This window comes from Dermacentor variabilis, chromosome 2, assembly GCF_050947875.1.
Source record: "Dermacentor variabilis isolate Ectoservices chromosome 2, ASM5094787v1, whole genome shotgun sequence".
NCBI lineage: Eukaryota > Metazoa > Arthropoda > Arachnida > Ixodida > Ixodidae > Dermacentor > Dermacentor variabilis.
Window position 1 is genome coordinate 135,101,026 of NC_134569.1, and position 18,998 is coordinate 135,120,023.

An 18,998-nucleotide genomic window follows, 5' to 3' on the forward strand; every position below is an offset into this window, starting at 1 on the left:
ACCGCGCGTGCGTATACGGCCGGCAATTGTCTCGACCACGCGAAGTGCATGCAATGCCTGCAGGCGCCTCTCCCGCGCTGAGAATTGCGTAACGTTATACTCGGAGGCCAAAATTCACCCTCGACTGAGAAGTCCGTCAACGAAGTCTGAAGAGGATGTCCTGCTGTCTTCTCTAATTCTCCTCCTCGCTTTTTTTTTTTGCCATTCTTTCCCCCTCTTTCGTTCCCCTTTTCCGCCCTTCGCTACGCTTTGCCCGCAAGGATAAGGCTGGTGTCGACACGGAGCGCTATAAACGCCGGTCGTCGACGTCGTTTAGCGAGCGCGCATTGTGGCATTCGCGGAACGCAATGACGCGGGGAACGATTAAACGGCGCTCTGACGGAACCTCAGCCGCTGTAGCTGCTCGGCTCGGCCGCGCGGACGGACGGACGGACGGCCCCGGCATGCGAGCGAGCGCTTACTATCTCGCGGCCTGACCGTAATGCGACCAAGTTCCCGACTTCCATACCCGCCGCTCCAGCCCTTCTTTCCAACGTTTCCCGCACCGCAAGCAAGCGCCGCCGCGATCTTTGACCGTTTGCGGAGAGTCGAGCCTGCTTGGCGCTGGCTGGCAATGGGCCCGCCATTGTTTCCGATAACGAGGCGCTGTGCTCTCTCCGTTTTCGCTGTGAATAGGCCTCGGGCGCTTGCCTGCGTGCTTGTGTACATGTGGCCCTTTTCCCTCCTGGGTGCGCGTTTTCTCGTTCGTTGCTTGTCTGTCCGTCTCCCTCACCGAAATGTCGCAATCGCAACTTCCTGGAGTGCACGAGTCTTATTCTAAGAACGAATGTAGACGGGGCGGCACGTGTTGACGATGCGGTCGCCTTGGTCTGAATGACCTGCCTATCTGCCGCCTTTCTTTTCTTTCCTTATTATTATAATTTTTTTTTGCTTGGATGCTTACCGCTCAGTCCGCGGCGAAGCTTGTCGAACAAGAAAACGCTCTCCAGTGACTATGTATCTGTTTGGCTCGGCGCACGAGACCGTGAACCTTGTCTTCTCGAATGTGTCGGTTTGCAAATGGTTGAGACGTTAATTTGTTGCCGCCGGTCGTCTATGTCCCCCACTTGCATACAATGCACATTTTGTGTTGTGCATTGTTCAAGCCATTTTCTGGTCTCTCTCTCTCTCTCTCTCTATTCCCCTCTCTCTACCTCCTGAGACGATGTATATGCTTGAAAGTGCTCCATCAGCGTTGCTGTGTTTGTCCAACGCGATCTTCTCGCTTGGGCCTCGTCGCTTCAGGTTTTCTATCGTTATCCCGAGGCTGCGAATAAAGTCCGTTCAACATTAGTCGCCAAGGCTCATCTCTGTCTGATTGCTTCTTGAGACACTGCGACATGTGCGTTGTTTCACCAGACCGTATCTTCAAACTACAGTCTGGTTAACACCAACTTTCCATAAAATAGTCCGGCTGAAAGAGATGACACATAGGTTGAATACGACACGCTGGTGGTAATTGCTAAATGCGTTTCGGCAACTTCGAGTGACTGTGGGAACGGGGCTTTATCGTTGAAGAAACGATACTTTTTTGTCCAGTAGAGCATGCGGACGAGTATCGTATACAATTCCTAACGAAGGGTTTGTTTTCAGACCGCGCAGAAATGCTCTCGAAAGAACAGACACTATTACCGCATGTTGGTGTTATATACAAAGAAGCTATATAGAAAAGTTAGCATCTTGCAGTGGCGTTCATGTGAACGCCAATCTTGAGTGTGGTTTATGTAAACATTTGTTCGGTCGTGTGACTGGGGTTGCTAGGTCAGGTGAAAGGGTTGAAATGGAGCTGCTTAGCTGTAGGGATTGACTCTGTTTTATTATTTTGTTTTCTAACCGTCATACTAAGTTTGTCTTATATGAGGCGCCTTAGGTCGAGCAACCGTGCACGGGCTTGCGTGGGCGAGCTCGCGGCATCGGTGTTGAAAACAAGTTTTAACGCGACAGCGTTAAGGAGCCCGTGTCGCAAAAATTCTGGCGTCCGGCGTGAGACGTCGCATCGGCGAAAAGATTTCCGAACCACGTATTTCCAAGCCTTCCATGTGATGCCAGGAATTGAGTGAACTAATTGAATTTCTCAAGCTAAAATACGTAGAATTAAAAATCGTAAACTATGACGTGCACACAACCTATATACAGACATCATAGCTCTCGGATTTTTGAGACATCACCGAGTGCTCGGAACGTATGGCAAGCACTGCTTTGTGAGATCAGAACGGCCGCATTGGCGGAGTACCTGCCTGAAAAAAAAGATCTTGCGTGACTTCTCGACGCTGCAGCGTTCATGCACCTGTCGCCTCGTGGCTCGTTTTCGTCGCCGTAAAAAAACCTTTCCGAGCTGCGTTTACGACGCCCTGCGCGATAGGGCCAGAGAGTGGCCTTCTTTTCTGCGGTCCCTGCTTATCGTGCGTGTTTCGGTACCCCGCCATATAGATAGCGACTCGCATCGCGTTCTCCCCATCGTGCCCGTATCGCGCCGCGTCGCTTGTCGCCACGCGGCTTCGCCTTCCCGTGCCGAAAGCGTCGTATACATCAGGCGCACGAGTCCGCGCGCGTCAGCTGTCCTGGCAAGCGGGGACGGCGCCACAGGTAAGCGCAGGGTGCGCGTTTTTCTGGAGAGCGTCGAGGGCGCGCGCCTCTCGATCCTGGCCATGGCATCTGTGCGCGAAAACTACCGTCGGCGGCAGCAACGGCCCACCGAGTGATGGTCGCGCGTTTCGGCTCTTGAACCGAAGCGAAGGAGAACGCTCGTCCGCTTTCTGTAGTGGCCAGCTCGTTGGCGCCACTCCGCTGGCTGGCTGCGCGAAGACTTCGACCAAGGTGGGCGCCGAGTGGTGTATACCGTGCGTGTGCGACAGCGCCGGCATATGCGCCAGATGGCTCATCACCGGCGTTCGGATCCTGCGCGGCTGATCGGGACAGCCGAAGACGCCGCCGCGGTGGCCGTGGTGCTGAGGCGCTGCTACTCGACGTACGGTCGCCGCCAGCACCGGCAGCCCGAACCGCGACCCGCGCCAAGGCAGCAGCACGGCGGCTTGGAGCGCTGCAGCTCGCTGCGCTGCTGGTGGTGGGAGCGAAGGACGCGCGTGGACAGCGGCCTCGGGGACGAGGAGGAAGACGAAGGGCCCAGCAAGGGAAGACAAGCCGGTGATGGCCGCCCCATGGGCAACAGCGAGTCCGCGGACAACAGCCGTCGCCGACCTGTCGCGAAGAAGAGCGGCGCGCCGTCGTCGTCGTCATCGACAAAGACGCGCTCGCGGGCTACCCTGATGTCGTCGGCCGAGGTAACCAACACCCTTGTGCCCCTGCCCAAAATACCAGTGTCGCGACACGGAAACGCCTCGGGTATACACGCTGATCGCCGCCTCGTTGGCGGATTGCTCGCGCAGACCCCCCCCCCCCCCCTCGAGCACCCCGTTTGTTATAAACCCTGGTGACGCCCACATTTCGGCTACTTTGAAAGTATATTGCCGAAACATATTGTGGCGGATTTTCTGCGAGGCGTTGTAAATGCGCCGCGCGTTAAATTGCTCGTGTGATAAGGTGTGGACGTGCACCCGTTCTTACGGCCGTAAAATGCAACCGTCGGGCGGCGTTGCTTTTTTAAATGCATGTTCAAGCAACGGCTTATCTTCGTAGACCTCTTCTTTCCGTACGTGACTCGGCGCACGTTGTGCAGATGCATTCTCTCGAGTAACAGACGATCTTATTTTGTAGAAGCAACTCTCAGTAGGCGAGCTATATTGCGAACGAACGGTTCAACGAAAGTGCGGCGAATACAGGAGCGATAACGCGCCGACCGAAGCAGAAGTACGGACCATCGCCATCATCATTATCAACCAGCGCTGTCGTACAACTGATTGGTTACGTACCACCGCTGTCGTACGACTCATTGGTTACGTAACCATTTAGTTGTGCGACAGCGCTCGTTGATGATGATGGCGATGGTCCGTACTTCTGCTTCGGTCTGCGCGTTATCGCGAAAACACAAACATGCGGCGCGCGCGCGTACCACGCCGCATGTGTGAATTCGCGGCGTACACACATAGCCGTCCAAAAAACAACTGCCTTGCCATCAGTGATAGCGAAACCGCGCCGGTTCATCCACCATCTTCCAATTTCGTAAAACAGCCAGCAGTAAACGCACGCTTATGTAAGTTTCAGTTATATTAGAAGGCGACGGCCGCATCAGTGTGCAGTAATGGTGGCGCGGTTGTGTACGCACCACGCACCACGTACGTCAGTTCTCGCGAATAACCGGTCATTTTCTGCCTTTTAGGTTTTTCTGCATGCCCCTCGCGTGGTGTAATGATGTACTGATGCAAATAAACATCATTGTCATTTGTAAGTCAACGCTAACACTGACTTTTTTTCATGTCATTCGCCATGTCTTTGTTTCGTTTGCGCTGAATGATGTATGTATATCATGTTCACCGCCAAACACGCTTGATTGCGAATTTTTTTTTTTTTTTTGTCTGCCTAAAGATATCTTGTAGATGTTCACTCGCCGACAGAGAAGCTCCGCGTTGTTCCACCGAGCGTTTCGCCAGCCTAGAGTAAGGGAAGCATTTAGGGAAGCGGACATGTTTCCATTTCGCATGGACAGAATGGGGAAATGGTGTGCGGAATGGGCAGGCAAAACAAGGGGCCTCAAGTTACAATCTCCGTACAACCAACACAATGAGGATACTGTAAAAGGCTTTGTTCTCACCTCGATACCCGCTCGTTCGGCAGAGATTTGAGCTTTTGGCGTACACTGTAAAATAATTTACACCCTTAAAAGTGAAAAGGGTGTAAATGTGACTAACTCACACCCTTAGGGTGTTATCTATATAACGGACACCATAAGGATGAGTTATGGACAGATTTACACCCTTTTCGACTTTTTGTGGTGCAAATTATTTTACAGTGTAGTGCGTAGTCGGCATTTCGCGAAAGAGGAAGGACCGTTATCTATATTGCGCAGTAGGTGCGAATCTTCTTTTTTTTATTTTTTTTTTCGAATAATAAAATTGTTTTGTACGAAATGCAGGCGTTACACAAAAATGCCGAGTACCTTGCCGCGCAAAATTAAATCGTTCGTAGTGTTAAAAAAAATTCGTGTGCTTTGCAGCAACAAAGTTTGTAGCTGAGGACGAGGTTGCGAGTTCGATTACCGACCGCGCATTCCGATGGGATCGAAATGCAAGAAACGCTTGTGTATGCCGTGCATTTGGTGCACGCGTTAGCGAACCCTGGGTGGTCAAAATAAATCTGGAGTTCTCCACTGCCGCGTGCCTCGTTATCAGGTCGTGATAATGCACATACGTTTCCAGAATTTCCTTTCCAGAGTCTGAGAATTTTCTTTTGCTTTTTTGTTTGTTTGTTTTTCGCCTTAAACTCTGCACTGCAGCAACAAAGAATAAGAGTGGAAGTTTTTTTTTTTGTCGTTGTTATTCCGTTCCTATCTTTATCACTGTTTCATATTTATAGTTTTCCTTTTTTTTTTCCTTCTGGCTAATGACCGTACGTCCTTCCCTTATCTCCTCCGCGTCCATTCCCATCTCGCGCAAGGAAGCACGTGTTCCGCTGTGGGAAGTTCTCTGTTGCGGATAAGGCCTCCCTGTAGTGCATGGGTGCAGTTGCAGTTTCCGTTTTGCTGGAGGACGGTTGTATGCGGCCTTGACGAGGCGGTGCTGCTCCGTAAGGGCGGCCGCACGCAGTTTCCAGCTGCGCGTGACGTCAGTTGCGCCTTTGCGAGGCTGGCGTCCTTTATTTGCAACATTGGGAGACGGGGCTATGGTTTTCTCCATCTTCGGCAGCGTAGACGTGTTGAGTAAGCTTCCGAGTGGCGTTTCTTACCGCCGTTTACGTTATTCGTCGTTCCGCGTTAATTGAATTTTAGCTTGGCCCCCGTATACGGTGCTACCTTTTACGGAATGCCGGATTAGTGAATACGTGGACTTCAGTAGCATCGCTGATACCGACATCTTGTCACGCTTTGCCCAACCACAGCGCGCTACTTTTTTTTTGGGGGGGGGGGGGGGGAGTGCGGTCATCACGCGTTGAAGAGAGCAAGCCGACCCCGGGCGATGTCACAAGGTGCGTTCTACACGGGTGATAATAAAGCTGTGATGAGATTTCACTTTGCCTGAGTTGGTCATAAAGTAGTAATAAACTTTAGCGGCAATCTCGGCAAAACTGCAGGGCCTGGTAGTTGTCCAGTTTTCTTCAGAACTCTTACACAGCAGCACCTAAGCGGACGGCGCTTGAAAACTCGTAGTTTGCGCATATAACGCATATCCCAGATCAATGCCACTGACATTTCCGACACGCCGCATGCAGGCGCCGCTTGATCTCGGAGTCTCGTCGCGTTTATTTCAGTTTCGGTACCGGAAACGTCTGCATTTGCCCGATTTTCGAGAAGCCATCACTCGCGTTTGAAACGAAAAATCTTGAGGCGGGAGCGGCGGCGTGGTGATGTTTTCACTGTGGGTAGTTTGACAAACCAATGACTAAGTTATTATTTAGTACAGTAATTAAATTATAATTGAAACAGCATTTTCTCTCTCTCTCTCCAAAAGTACTCTGCATGCATGGCCAGAAATAAATGTCAGGAGCACGTTCTAATCTACCTTGATGTGGAACTGCAGTGTGGGCATAACGGGTCACGCGGTCGAACGCAGCCTGCACGCAGTGTTTGAGGCCGCGTCGGTTTCGCTGGCGCGCAGCGTCCGCCGAGAGGCGATCTAGTGGGCGCGCTCGCTCGCTCGCGGCGCCGACGGTTGGGCGCCGCCGTCGAAGCTAGGAGCCCGCGGGGCGTTGTCGCGTCGCGCGCGCCCACCGTGGCCCGGCTTTGCTGCGACTGTGGTTACGTTATCGCGTCGCGAGCGACCCAGTTGCGGGCCGGCCGGGCGCCGGGCTGCGTTCCTTCGAGCGCGCCGGCGGCACGGAGCGAATAAAGCCGAGCGCTTGATGGCGACGTCGGCTGCCAGACGGGGATCTAGAAGAAGCAGAAAAGAAGAAAAAAAAAAATGTCACGAGAAAATGGAGTGTAAGAGCCGAGAAAGAGGCGCCGCGACTGAACAAATAGAGCTGGCAAAGTGGGGCCTCGTGATTCGACGGCGTTTTCCTCCTTTTTTTTTCTTCGTACGCATTTCTCTCTCTTAAAGAAACCACGAAGGAAACATCAAACGCGTCGTTCCTTTTTGTTTCGTGCATGCTTTTTTCCTTACCGTGGTGATCGGCGTCACGGCGGCGAGCCAGTCTTCGCTCGGCCGCGGCGAGCTAGGGCAGCGCGCGAAGCCGGCGGGAACGGCGCGGGCGTGTCAAATCGAGTCGTGTCACTTCGACGAGGATGTGAATACCTTGCTCTTCTTCATTTCTTTCCGTCTTTCGTCGCGTTCTCGGTCTTCTTGGGCGTGTTACAGTAATGGGCATGCGGTTGCAGCGAGCGGAGCTGCGCGCGCGCATTTCGGCGCTGCCTGCGCGCGTATAGCGGGCCCGGCGCTTGAGATGGCACGCGGCTGTGGTATAGGCCGGCGCGCGCGAGTTCTTCCGCGACCTTATCATTATTTATGTTTTTTTTTTTTTTGCGGTCGCAACTGCCCCGTCTACCTGTGTGCCTCTTTTCCCGCGGCTTCAAATTCTCTCTTTTTTTTTTTCACTGCGAGATCGGGGTGGGTAGCGCCATAAAGGGGGCGTGCACGCGCATCTGCACGCGTTCTGGCGGTCGCGGCTGAGTGGTTTTCTTGCTGCTGCTGCTTCTTATTTTTTCTACGTCTGAGCGACCGCACTGTGTGCGCGGTTGGTGCTTCAGGCCCGTTCTACCTGTATGCACGGCAATATGTATAATATATATATAGCCGCAACCTCTATGCGGGTTTATAGAGGAAGACTGTTTCTTTCGGGATAATTCGGCCGTGATAATAGCGTCATATTGTTAATTTTTTTTGCGCAGCCTCGGCTTTATGGGGTCTGCGGCAGTGGTGTTCCATTAGTGAACACGCAGTCGTCTGTTCGATTGTGTTCCGACCTAACGGCAGCAGAAACGGTTAATGATAAAGTGTTCTGCGCCGCCCGTAAGTTGTGCGTTGGCCCACTATTATATATATATATATATATATAGAAATCATCTGGTGACACCTAGTTCGTTCGTCGTTGCCCACCATGTGCTTCAATCAGTCTGCCAGGTCAAGAACGGGCTGAGGTTTTTTTTCGTGGAACCCTGAAACAACTGGTTTACACGCTTTCTTGACGGCTGGATAAGTGCCGAGGGATGGGTGGTGATTTTACTCGTCTAATTAACTGCGCCTATCCATTCTTTGTCGTGGTTCCCTCCCGTTCATTCTTCGGTTTCCAGGTAATGGTGGGGTGGGTAATGGTAGTCGTCGTCCATGCCGCGTTGACGTCTGGATAGGAGGTGCGGTGGTTTGACACGTGGCAAACGTTCATTTAGCACCCTTGGTGGTATTGAGACGTTAACACCGGATGCCTTCTACACCGCGGGGTCGCATCTCGTGCGCACCATACATGGGAGAACAAGCGCTGTCTATACCCCAGCGCAGGCTTGGGGGCCCTCGACTATAGCATTGGAAGTCGTCGCCGTTTCTCAAAGTGACCGGACCTTCGTCGTCGTATTTCCCAGAACCGATCGCTATCGCACGTCGCTCTGTCTCCTCTTCCATCCGTTCTCTCTTATATATCTCTTTATCTCCAAAGCGATCCACGCGATTCCGCGAACGCGCTAGACTCTCGTATAGTAGACGCACTGTGCCGCGCTTTGCGCAACCTGGTGGAGCGATGTACAGGCCACCTTCATCGTGAGCACATGCCGTCCCACAGCCTTGCTCGCACGTTGAATCGTGAGGGATCGAAGCTTGCCAATTTGGAATACCGCGGGCTTCCTTGGTTGTGCGGTGCTCTGCTGAAGCGCACGGCCGAACGAAGGACGAGAGGTATACCTTAGCTATCGCGTAGTTGTGCATAGCGATAGCGTTTCTTCGAGATAATCCGAGGTGCGATGAAAGCGACGACCCAGTGGTTCTGAACACGCGCGGAATGCTATAGCCGCCGTGTGCCTTTACGTGAGCCCGAATCGTCATGCGTGTACGCGTGTGCAAGCTGGAGCTGCCGTCGTGTGAAGGGCGGGCAGCGGGATCGCCACTCGGCACACGCGCTACAGAAGACAAGCGGAGGTGCGCAGGGCACGAACGAACCGGCACTCAATCAGTGGCCCTGCATTGTTACTGCAAGATGTCAGTACGTATACGCACTGTGCATTTCTTTCGACTGCCTGATCTGAAAGCGATACATGTATACCGCGGTGTGTAGCGGTGTGCCCGCGCTGACGGCTTGATGGAACGATTTTCGAAGCTTGCCCCCCACTTGCTTTCTTTCTATTTTTCTTCGTACTGCAGCCCTTAGTTCCGCCGCACTCGAGCGTCGAAATCATTCGATCCGTAGAGCGATGCATCGGACTGTATCGTTGTCCGATGAATACATGATGGAAAGCTAGTAAGTTGCCTTGTTACTGTATATAGTCCTACGGCTAATCGTACGGTGTACGCACGTGGGTTTCGCGCTAATACTCAATATCGCTGCCACTGCTTCGCTGTTATGGCGAAGAAAGTTTGAACGGCCCATGTATAGTTGTTCGGTCGCAAAAATAACTACCAGATCGCTTGCTGTGCCAGTTCGAACCATCGCCGGTGATCGCAGCGCTGGCGCGGTGGCCTGGCCTGATTTGTGCTTGTATAAATCATCTATATATAAACGTCTATAGAAACGTCCATATTTTTATATGTACCCAGCGATAGTAGCAGCATTACAGCGCTACGCGTCAGTTCGTCCTGGCATAGCAGTTCAGTTCCTTCGCTCCAGCTCCCGTTTAATGAGCTTTAGAACGGTTTTGTTTTGTACCAAAGTTATTTTCTTGTAACTCCATGCCTCCCCTTTTATTTCCTGCAGGTATTTAACTTGGACAGGGTCGGGTGCATTAACTTTGTACTCAAAAAGAACAGCGTTTGTCATACAAGTGGTCATCTAACGTTGCGATACTTGTTGCATGTGCGCCTGTGCTAAAGAGCCCTGATGGACTCTGCGGCAACGGATTGATTGATTGATTGATTGATTGATTGATTGATTGATTGATTGAAATGTCCCAGACAAAGGCGAGGACTATAAGGGACTTTGCACCGCCTGTGCTTACTTAAGGCACACCGTATTCGATACACACGAGCGAGCGTACCTGCATTATGTACACATCGGGATCCGGTAGCTGCGGACAAAGAGTCGAACTCGCTCAAGCTGCAGAACGCCGAAGCTACTGAGCCAAGACCTTGGCGAGTAAATGGCCGACTCTAATTTCCGGACTGCTGACCGGATGTGACCCCTAGCTTTCATCGCACTGCGTGGTGTTTATGATACGGAGCGCAGTGGGTTTTCCTCTATGCGAGAGGAGTGTCTATAGAGACCTCTCTCTGTCCGGTGCTCCTGTGTCCCTTGCGCTTGTCCGCCTCCTCGACTGCTGCCCGCGCCATACCGTCTGCAGCTTCTGGTCTTCTCGTTCGAACACGTAGCAGACTTTTCTGCACCCACGTCGGTTGCTGCTTCTTTCGGTGAGAAGAGCACAGCGTTAAGCCTCTTATTGCCGCCGCCCTTCTTCCCGTTTCTTTCATTGCGTGTTTAAATTTTAACGATCCCGCGCCGGATGTGCTTCCGTGGCAATTCGAAGAATAGAATCGCGTGGGCGTTTGCTTTACGGACGAAGTAGCTGTGTGTGTGTGTGTGTGTGTGTGTCGTCCCCTTCGCGCCGGATTGCGCACGCGCTTTCTTGCGTGCGTCGTAAACGTGATAAATACTGTTGAGTGAGTGGGCGTAAGCCAATCACTGAAGAGACTAAGCGTGGCTTAAAACGACCCTTGACGAGCGTCCTCGTGCATTGGGCGCTTACTTCGTCTTCAATTAACTGCAACTCAGCACATTTCGAGTTGAAGTAGGATGCGCTTATTCTAGCCGTCGCTCTTTGTAGATAGTCGCCAAGCCTCCCGGTTAGGTTTCCGAGGAAGCCATCTGACGCGTCGAAATAAGTGTGCGTATCACCGGATTCTAGCACGACCTGCGATGAGACTTATGAAGACGCTAGGCGAAAACTGGCTGCTGGAAATACGGAAACGGAGGGAAATATCACTGTCGATGTCTGTTGGTATCTTGGTACGGAACGTCATGATCACTGCACTTTGTCACCAGCCCAACATAAAAGTTTATTTCGACCTTCCTCTTTTGTACACCACTTCCTGTTTGGTTCTTAAATATGCATATGTATTTTTTTCGACGTCGTTTCGACCTTTTGTATATGCAACTTGCCGTTGAATTAAAGCCAGCGCGAAAAGTCCGCGGTATTCGCCATAGCATCCCATCGCCAATTGAGGGTCTCGGATTTCAGTATTCCATGCCGCTTCCAGCGGTGTTCTAGTTGCAGGGACGCGCACAGAATTCTTTTATGCGCTCTGTTCGCTTGCCTAAATTGGTAGCTCTCATTAGCATCGCAGTTATTGTAGATGAAATCGCGACCTTACCGTCGCGAACGCGCGGTATAGCCACGTGACCTGTTGAACTGCGAATCCACGCGCATCACGTCAGCATCGCTAAACGGCAGCACGCCAATCTCGCGGCACCACGGAACCGCAGTTTGCTTCAGATTACCGATACGTTGGCTCGAATATTCCCGTTTTAATTTCGGAGCCCTCGGTATTTTCCCATTCAACAAATTCTGTTTTTGTCAGCTTGATCCTCTATAACCAATAATAACGCGCCCGTCGTACTCTTTACGAGATGAACGAGGATCGAAGACTCACCTCAGAGTTAATGGCCGGGTGTGCTCTATTTGGTTCTACACCTGCACGTGCCTATGTTAGGCCTCTTCCCCTCTGTCCTCTGTTCGCATCATCGCCATCTCTTCGTGATCGGACGCACACAGACATCGCTCTGGCGAAGCCTCCTTTTTTCCCCATTCTCTCTCTCGAGTCCGCTTTACGCGATGTCAGACTGCGCGCCGTGGTGAATGCCCCGGCCTTTTGCGCTTCCTGAAGTGCGCGCAGAAGCATCTTGCACGGGACGTCTTTCATTCTCCCCCCTCCCCCCTCTCCTCCACCCCTTTTCTTTTCGTCTCCCCCTGCACAGATGAGAAGCCTTTTCGTGCAACGCTTTTCCTCCTCATCTAATTTCCCCGTTTAACCGCGGTTCGCGGGAGCTTCGTTAATCGCTGTTTTCCTCTTCGGTGGGTGTGTGGCGTTCTTCGTGCCCGCAGTACGAGCGGGATGTTATGGCGTGCGCCGTAAATAGCCCGTTTTCTCTGGGGACCCCCCCCCCCTCCTCCCCCGCTTTCCTTTTTTTTTTTTTTTTAATGCCGGTTACTTTTGCTCCTGGACGGTTTCTCTTCCGCCCATAGCGCTGGAACGTCAGCTTTTGGTCTCCGTTTGAACGGAAGACGCGTCTGTTTGCGTTTACCAAGCGAGGACGTGCTGTAGGGACGGGGGTGGGGGGGGGGGGTAGGAATTGCAGAGTTCGAGTCGTCTTATATGGCGTTTTCCAGAGGGCGCGAACAGGAATACTCAGAACTGTTGAAAAAGGCACTCTCTCTAAAGCGCGCGCGCTTACGCGATTCCTCGCTAGAACGCTTTTGTGAACAGTTCCCGGCGTTTCTGTTATAGGTCTGCTAGAAGACGCCATTAGAACGAAAGGAGTTCGGTCTACAAAGCTCTCGCGCTTTCTCTGTCAACACTGGTTGTTACGAGAGCTGCTTTATTTCTTTCGTTCTTTCTTGCGCGCACTTACACATCTGTCAGTCTAAGATGACGTTAGCAGGAACGACCCCGGAACACACTTAGAATGTTTTTTTTTTTGTTGTTGTTGTCGCAGCTTTTGTTTTATTTTTTTCCTTCTTTTTCCTATAGACCTACACTGTGAACGCACTCGTCGAAATCGCGCGTCAGCCGCTACAGTTGCCTGCCTCCCTTTGTATTAAGTGCAGCGAAGAAAGCGAGCGCGCGTAAATTTCCGTATTGAGTCGTGTCTTTCTTTACGGGAATGTTTCGTTCCTCGGCACGTGTGTGTCTGAGTGGGGGAAGAAAAAAAGAAAAAAGACGTTTTGCGATCTCGTGATCTTTTCCCGTCTTCGTATATTTTTTTTTTTTTTCGGGCACCGTACTCTTTTAATTTTTTTTCTTTCTTTCTGCCGAATCCAGGCGCGTATGTACTGTCAACTCGATTGTGCGCGCCTTGAGAGAGGAGGACGTCGTGTGAAAGGTTGGTGGCCGCGGCCCATATAGCTGCTCGCGGTCGCGACCGTTAGCTGGAACTCTCGCGCTCGCTTCCAGGCTCCCGAATCGGTGAACGGTGTGCGCGCTACGCCGAAGCTCCGCTTTTGTTCCGCGTCTCTATCGTGCGTTTTTCGCGTTCCTCATAATCGCGTACGACTCGTAAACATACATCATCCCCGAAAAAAAAAAAAAACGGCCGCGCGGCGAGCACATACACTTTCGGTCACATTAGGCGGTTTTCGCAACCGTCCGCGACGACTGCTTTTGCGTATTACGTACTAGCGATCGCGAACACAATGGTCGTTTAAGGCCCCGGGCCCCCATTCCTTTTCTTCGTTTATTTCGGTTCTTTCTTTCCTTCCTTTGCTGCGTGTATACGCCAGGCGCTGTTGTGTACGTGAGAGAACTTTGGTCGAAGGACTCCGGGAAGGTGTAGAGAATAGGCTTCCTGAGAAGGAGTCTGCCTGCGAGCCCTTGTTTGGTCGGTTCGCGCGGTAATTTATCGCCTTTCACGCGCGCGCGCGCATTGGCTCAGCGAGCTTCCTGTTTTGCCGAAACCCGAATGGCCGTGTCTCTCGGTAATCCCCCCTCGCGACGAGGCGTCGCCACTTCGAGCGCGTCATATAGCGCGAGCATTCGTTGCGTGAAGTAGTCTTTGTGTGTGTATATCTGTGGTTGCATAATAAGGCCTCTTCTTTTTTTTTCTTTTTTCTTTTTTTTTTGCGTGCGCACGTTTGCGAGCTGTCGCAGCCTTGTTCGTTGTGATCACCGCGGCTGAAATGCGACTGGATTCTCTTCCACTGTTGGCTGGTGCTTGCGTGAGGAGCCCCTTTCTGTAAGCTCCGTGCATTTCTTGGCTTATTGTATATATAGGTAATTATTATTATTATTATTATTATTATTATTATTATTATTATTATTATTATTATTATTATTATTATTATTATTATTATTATACGCCCCGTATACGTGAAACTGGGATACATGGGATTCTTCGAGGGTGTCGAATCCCCGGGTATTGGCAGGGAGCATTTTGCTTTTGATCGTGACAATCATCGACGGAAGCACGTGCGTTGTACTGTTCGAAGGATGAGGTGATTCGAAAGTGCCGTGTTTCATTGCTGATCTTATTCTGTTTGAGTGAACCTTCCTTGACACATCTAGCTACGTGTCAGCCAATTAATTGTGACGAAGAGAGTAACCTTTCCCCCTCCCCCCCTTTTCTTTTCGGAACACTTTCTCTGCCTCCCAAGTGTATCTTTGATCGCCACCTTGTATTCGGCGACACCGCATGGAGGGACTTTCCTGCTTATACTTTAGAGGATGCGGCGTCCGTGTACGTCCATTCCACACCGCGTGACGCCAACGCTGTGTTCTCGAGTACATGTGATTCGTTTTTCACGCGGCATTCTAGGTGTCACAACAAAGACGTAACGAGTGACACTACAAGAACGTTCGGAGCCACAAACACGAAGGGTAAGGCAGATGTGCGTGCATATGCAGTACCCGTCGTTAGCAGCTGAGCGATCGCACGGAGCGCCATAGTTCCCCGACGATGCGGGCCCTTTGCTTGACCACGCGGTTGTGTCTGTGGCGCAGGCGAACGGCTCGGCCGGCGCGGACGACGTCGGGCCCCCGCCGGTGCGCGTGTGCATGCGTCCCGACGCCGAGGGCCGGTTCGGCTTCAACGTGAAGGGGGGCGCCGACCAGAGCCTGCCCATCCTGGTGTCCCGGGTGGTGCCGCACACGCCCGCCGACACGTGCTCGCCGCGGCTGCGCGAGGGCGACCAGCTGCTGCTCATCAACGGCCGTGACGTGGCCGGCCTGTCGCACGATCAGGTGTGTGAGCTTTGCCTTTCGTCTGCAGTTGGCGTCAGAGTTAACCCCAACGCCGCGTACGCGTGTCCGTAGCGGCTTAGCTTTTAACAGACGCGGGTTGTGTGAGGAGCAAACGTCTTAGCGCTTTGGAAGGGAGATGAGTCAAGCTTGCGCGTTAGGGGCGCACCAACGAGAATGCTCCATCAACCGCACCAGCAGAGGTGAAAACTATGACAGATACGGTACGTTTTTTTTTTTTTTGTACTCTCCGAACGCGGTGACAGTGTGTGCGCATTGTCACGTTTTTTATGGTCACTGGGAAACTCAGCGCTACATAGTAGTAGTTTGAATTCATTATGATACTTTTCAGGCTCGAAAGAAGTCCAGGCCCGAAGGCATTACGGATTGGGGAAGTGAGATTAAATTCCAAGTTATATAATATTAATTAGTAATGCGCGATTGAAAACGATTTTGTCGAAGTCATTGATCCGTGAAGGTGATTCCATATATTCGAAGCTCGGGGAATAAATAAGTGCAAGGAAGGCATTGCACTACACATGTTAATGTTGATGTTATTGCTGTGGTCGATGCGTGAATGTAGAATCGTAGGATATCAAATCGATGTGAAGCTGCAGGATATGAATAGGTTTCGTGGAATTAAGACAGCCTACAGTGCTTACAACAGGCGGCTAATATGAGGCGTAAAGTTGACACCCAAAGTGTGTGCTGTCAGTGTAGCGTTTAAAGGAGCAAAACAGTTCGTATATAACGGCAGAACCAGGCGCCGTACGTTGCGCAGCACTACGCCCTAACGCCGAGGTTATAATGTGTATTGTCGGGCAGCAAATCTTCATAACGCGATGCTAGTTCCAAGCCTGATAAAAGAATAGTCAAAGCATGCGAGCCACCGCATGTCGTTGCCCGTTATTTACGGTAAAAGCGCCGCATACCTGTAAAAAATTGAGAAAATTGCGCCTTTATAAATAGTTTCCCCGTCTTTATGTGTGCTGGCCCGTCGCGCTTTGAGTGACGGCAGCAGTACTTGCCGCCATGCGCTGACGACGCGTGCCGTGGAATCGACGTTAGCGGTAGCAAGGGCACATATAGCTTGGATTCAGTCGCATCAATTAAAATATAAAGGATGAGGACGAGCTCCCGTGATTCTATGTGGTGTGTCCGAACTCGCGCGACGTTGCTAGGGTCCCTAACGTTGCGTGTTCCTTACATCCGTACCAAACTAGCCCAGCGAGAAAGTCAACTTGACGTAACGGTGGCAGCAGTACTAGAACATTATCTGGTCGTACACTGTAGGAATTGATGCCGGATTTAGAATAGTTCGTGCGAACACTGCCCTTAGAAGTTCTACAGTCTCGTAGTACACGTTGTGGCCCTCGATACGTCGCCTGGGTTGCTCTTCCGTATACCTGCTTCCCTGCGACTCGCAGCTGTCGGTTTTGTCCGTTCGTCTGTGAAGGAATAAGGCCACGCACGAGAATGGTGAGCTGCGTGTTTCGGTTGGATCTGACGCGAGCTGTACAGCCATACGAATCTAGAAAAGCTACATATACTTCAGAAAAAATTTTTTGCGAGTACTCTTTAACCTGCCTTACAATGCCCACGCATCAGACTTAATTCAGATAGCAAATATAATACCCGTTTTTAACCTTTATAATTACAAGTTAAGTCAAGCTTTCAAACGGGAGGTAAAAGAGAACTTTCTTCATGAGTTATCTAATCTCACCAGGAACACACATTCTTACATCACAAGGTGTACGGAACAGTGGAAGCTGGTCACTCCGCGTGCCAATTATTCTACACAAAAGATATCATACACACTACCAACACTTTTAAATTTGTTTCTGAAATCAGGTCTTGACATTTATATAACTGGTGTACGAGCTTTACGTGAACATTTTGTCACTCAATCTTTCTTAAATAATTGAAGAGCGTTTTTCAGATAAGTTGTGTTTTTGCGTTTATTTTTGTACATATTTCACATATAGTCAATTGCTATGTGTATATATGTCTCCTGTTCAATCGCTGTTTGCCTTGTAAAGGAGGCTGCGGGCTCTAGTCAAGTCGCTTGCCTCTAAAGCGACTTTTACCTGCAGTCTCCTCCATCACTGATGGAAATAAAGAAGTTATTATTATTATTATTATTATTATTATTATTATTATTATTATTATTATTATTATTATTATTATTATTATTATTATTATTATTCTCGGAGCTCTTTTCACTGCCACCCACACGCCTGCAATAGCTGTGGCTTGGTCTGCACGGGCTGACAGCGACGCCCTTCCGTCTGTTTGTGTCTCACAGCAGTATACTTATAGCGTTCAGGGCTACTGAGGGGCGACCGGGCAAGCTGCCAATGCATGCAGTGCGGAGCTTCTATTTTCCAATTGCTTGTGGAACGCGCGCGCGCGCGCGCGCGCACACACACACACACACACACACACACACACACACACACACACACACACACACACACACACACACACACACACACACACACACACACACACACACACACACACACACACAGACACACACACACACATATATATATATATATATATATATAATGTCAGCGCAATGCTGTTGTAAGTAGTAGCACTGCATGCAACTTCGACCGCCAATTGTCACGTGCCGCCACAATGAAAATTTTCTGGCCCGGTCATTTTAAAAAGAAAGCGAGAATCGTCGTCTGGTTCCGTAACCTCCACGAACCCAGCGGAGGTGTGTTTATACGCTTTTGAGCCTTTCTTTTGTTTTGGCCGTCTCGTTCGCTTTAGTAAGTTGACTCTAGTAACCGTAGATGCCGTCGGCGAGACCCGCTCCCTTCCCTCGCATTCGCGTGGCGCTGCCCGAGTGTTGGCGCCCAGGTGAATCACCTGGCCGCCCATCGATTCGGCCTCCTTGCTCCGGCCCACGCTGGCATCGATTCCGGCGCCGCAATGACGCCCTTTCTTTCTTTCTTTCTTGTTTCTTTTTTTTTTTTTCGATGCGCGCAAAGCTTGCGTGCCGTGGTCCCCTTTCCGCCACAATCCGACGCAAAACGCTGGGCCCTCTCGGGCGGTGTCCACGGAGTGCGCGACCGAGCTTGTCGCGGACTTTCCTTTCGTTCCTTCTTTTCCGTCAGCGCCCAGCGTCCCGCGCTCCGTAAAGGCCGACCACGCATCGTTCTGTCTAGTTCGCGATGTAAAGAGTAAAGTGGCCTGTGTTACGACCCGCTGATCGCGTTTGCGTGCCAGGCGCGTCGTCAAGCGCTCTCGAAAGATTTGACAGCGCTTGCTGCGGGCATTTGTCAGTGTAGTTACCTGCAGCGTCTTAAAAAAAGAAAGAAAGGTAGAGTTTACGTTTGTGTTGTGTGCCCGTGCGTTCTGCTAGTTTTATGGATTGCTCTAAACATAAATCGTTAACGTTCCACACGAGCTGCTGTATTTGGCTTGAAAAAAAAAAGAAAGTTACGCAGATAAAAATATACATACGTTCCTCACGGCACTGCTAACGCGAGCAGCCTGCGCCAGTGCAGTTTCTTTTTTTTTTTTTTTTTTTTTGCTGGACATACTCGCCTTGCGTGTGCGCCACCTTCGGGGGGCGAGTTGCGACCGCCTCCTTTTTTCGCGTATCGACGCCGCGTTTCCTTCCTTCTTACCATTGTGGGACTTCGTCCTTCCGCGTGCGCCTCCGGATTGCGTAACCTCCGTCCCCGCCTCCGCACCCGCCCTTCTCCTTCCTCCAGCGGTTTGTATTGCGTGTGTGGTCATCGCCGTTCGCTTATCGAGCGCCCCGGGGGCTCCCTCGCGAGCCTTTTTTGCTTGCTTCGTCTTCGTCCT

At 51.2% G+C, this 18,998-nt stretch overlaps 1 protein-coding gene across 7 annotated transcripts in view; it reads left to right on the forward strand.

Moving 5' to 3' along the window:
- Ptpmeg (protein tyrosine phosphatase Meg) overlaps positions 1-18,998 on the forward strand; it is a 323,767-nt gene that overhangs the window by 275,923 nt on the left and 28,846 nt on the right. For 6 of the 7 annotated variants that reach the window (XM_075682040.1, XM_075682038.1, XM_075682041.1 and 3 more), the window contains one exon: positions 14,937-15,176. The exons of the other annotated variant lie outside the window; for it this stretch is intronic. In XM_075682040.1, coding sequence (XP_075538155.1) covers positions 14,937-15,176 — 240 coding nt within the window. The remainder of the gene's footprint in view (positions 1-14,936; positions 15,177-18,998) is intronic. 7 annotated transcript variants of the gene reach the window in all.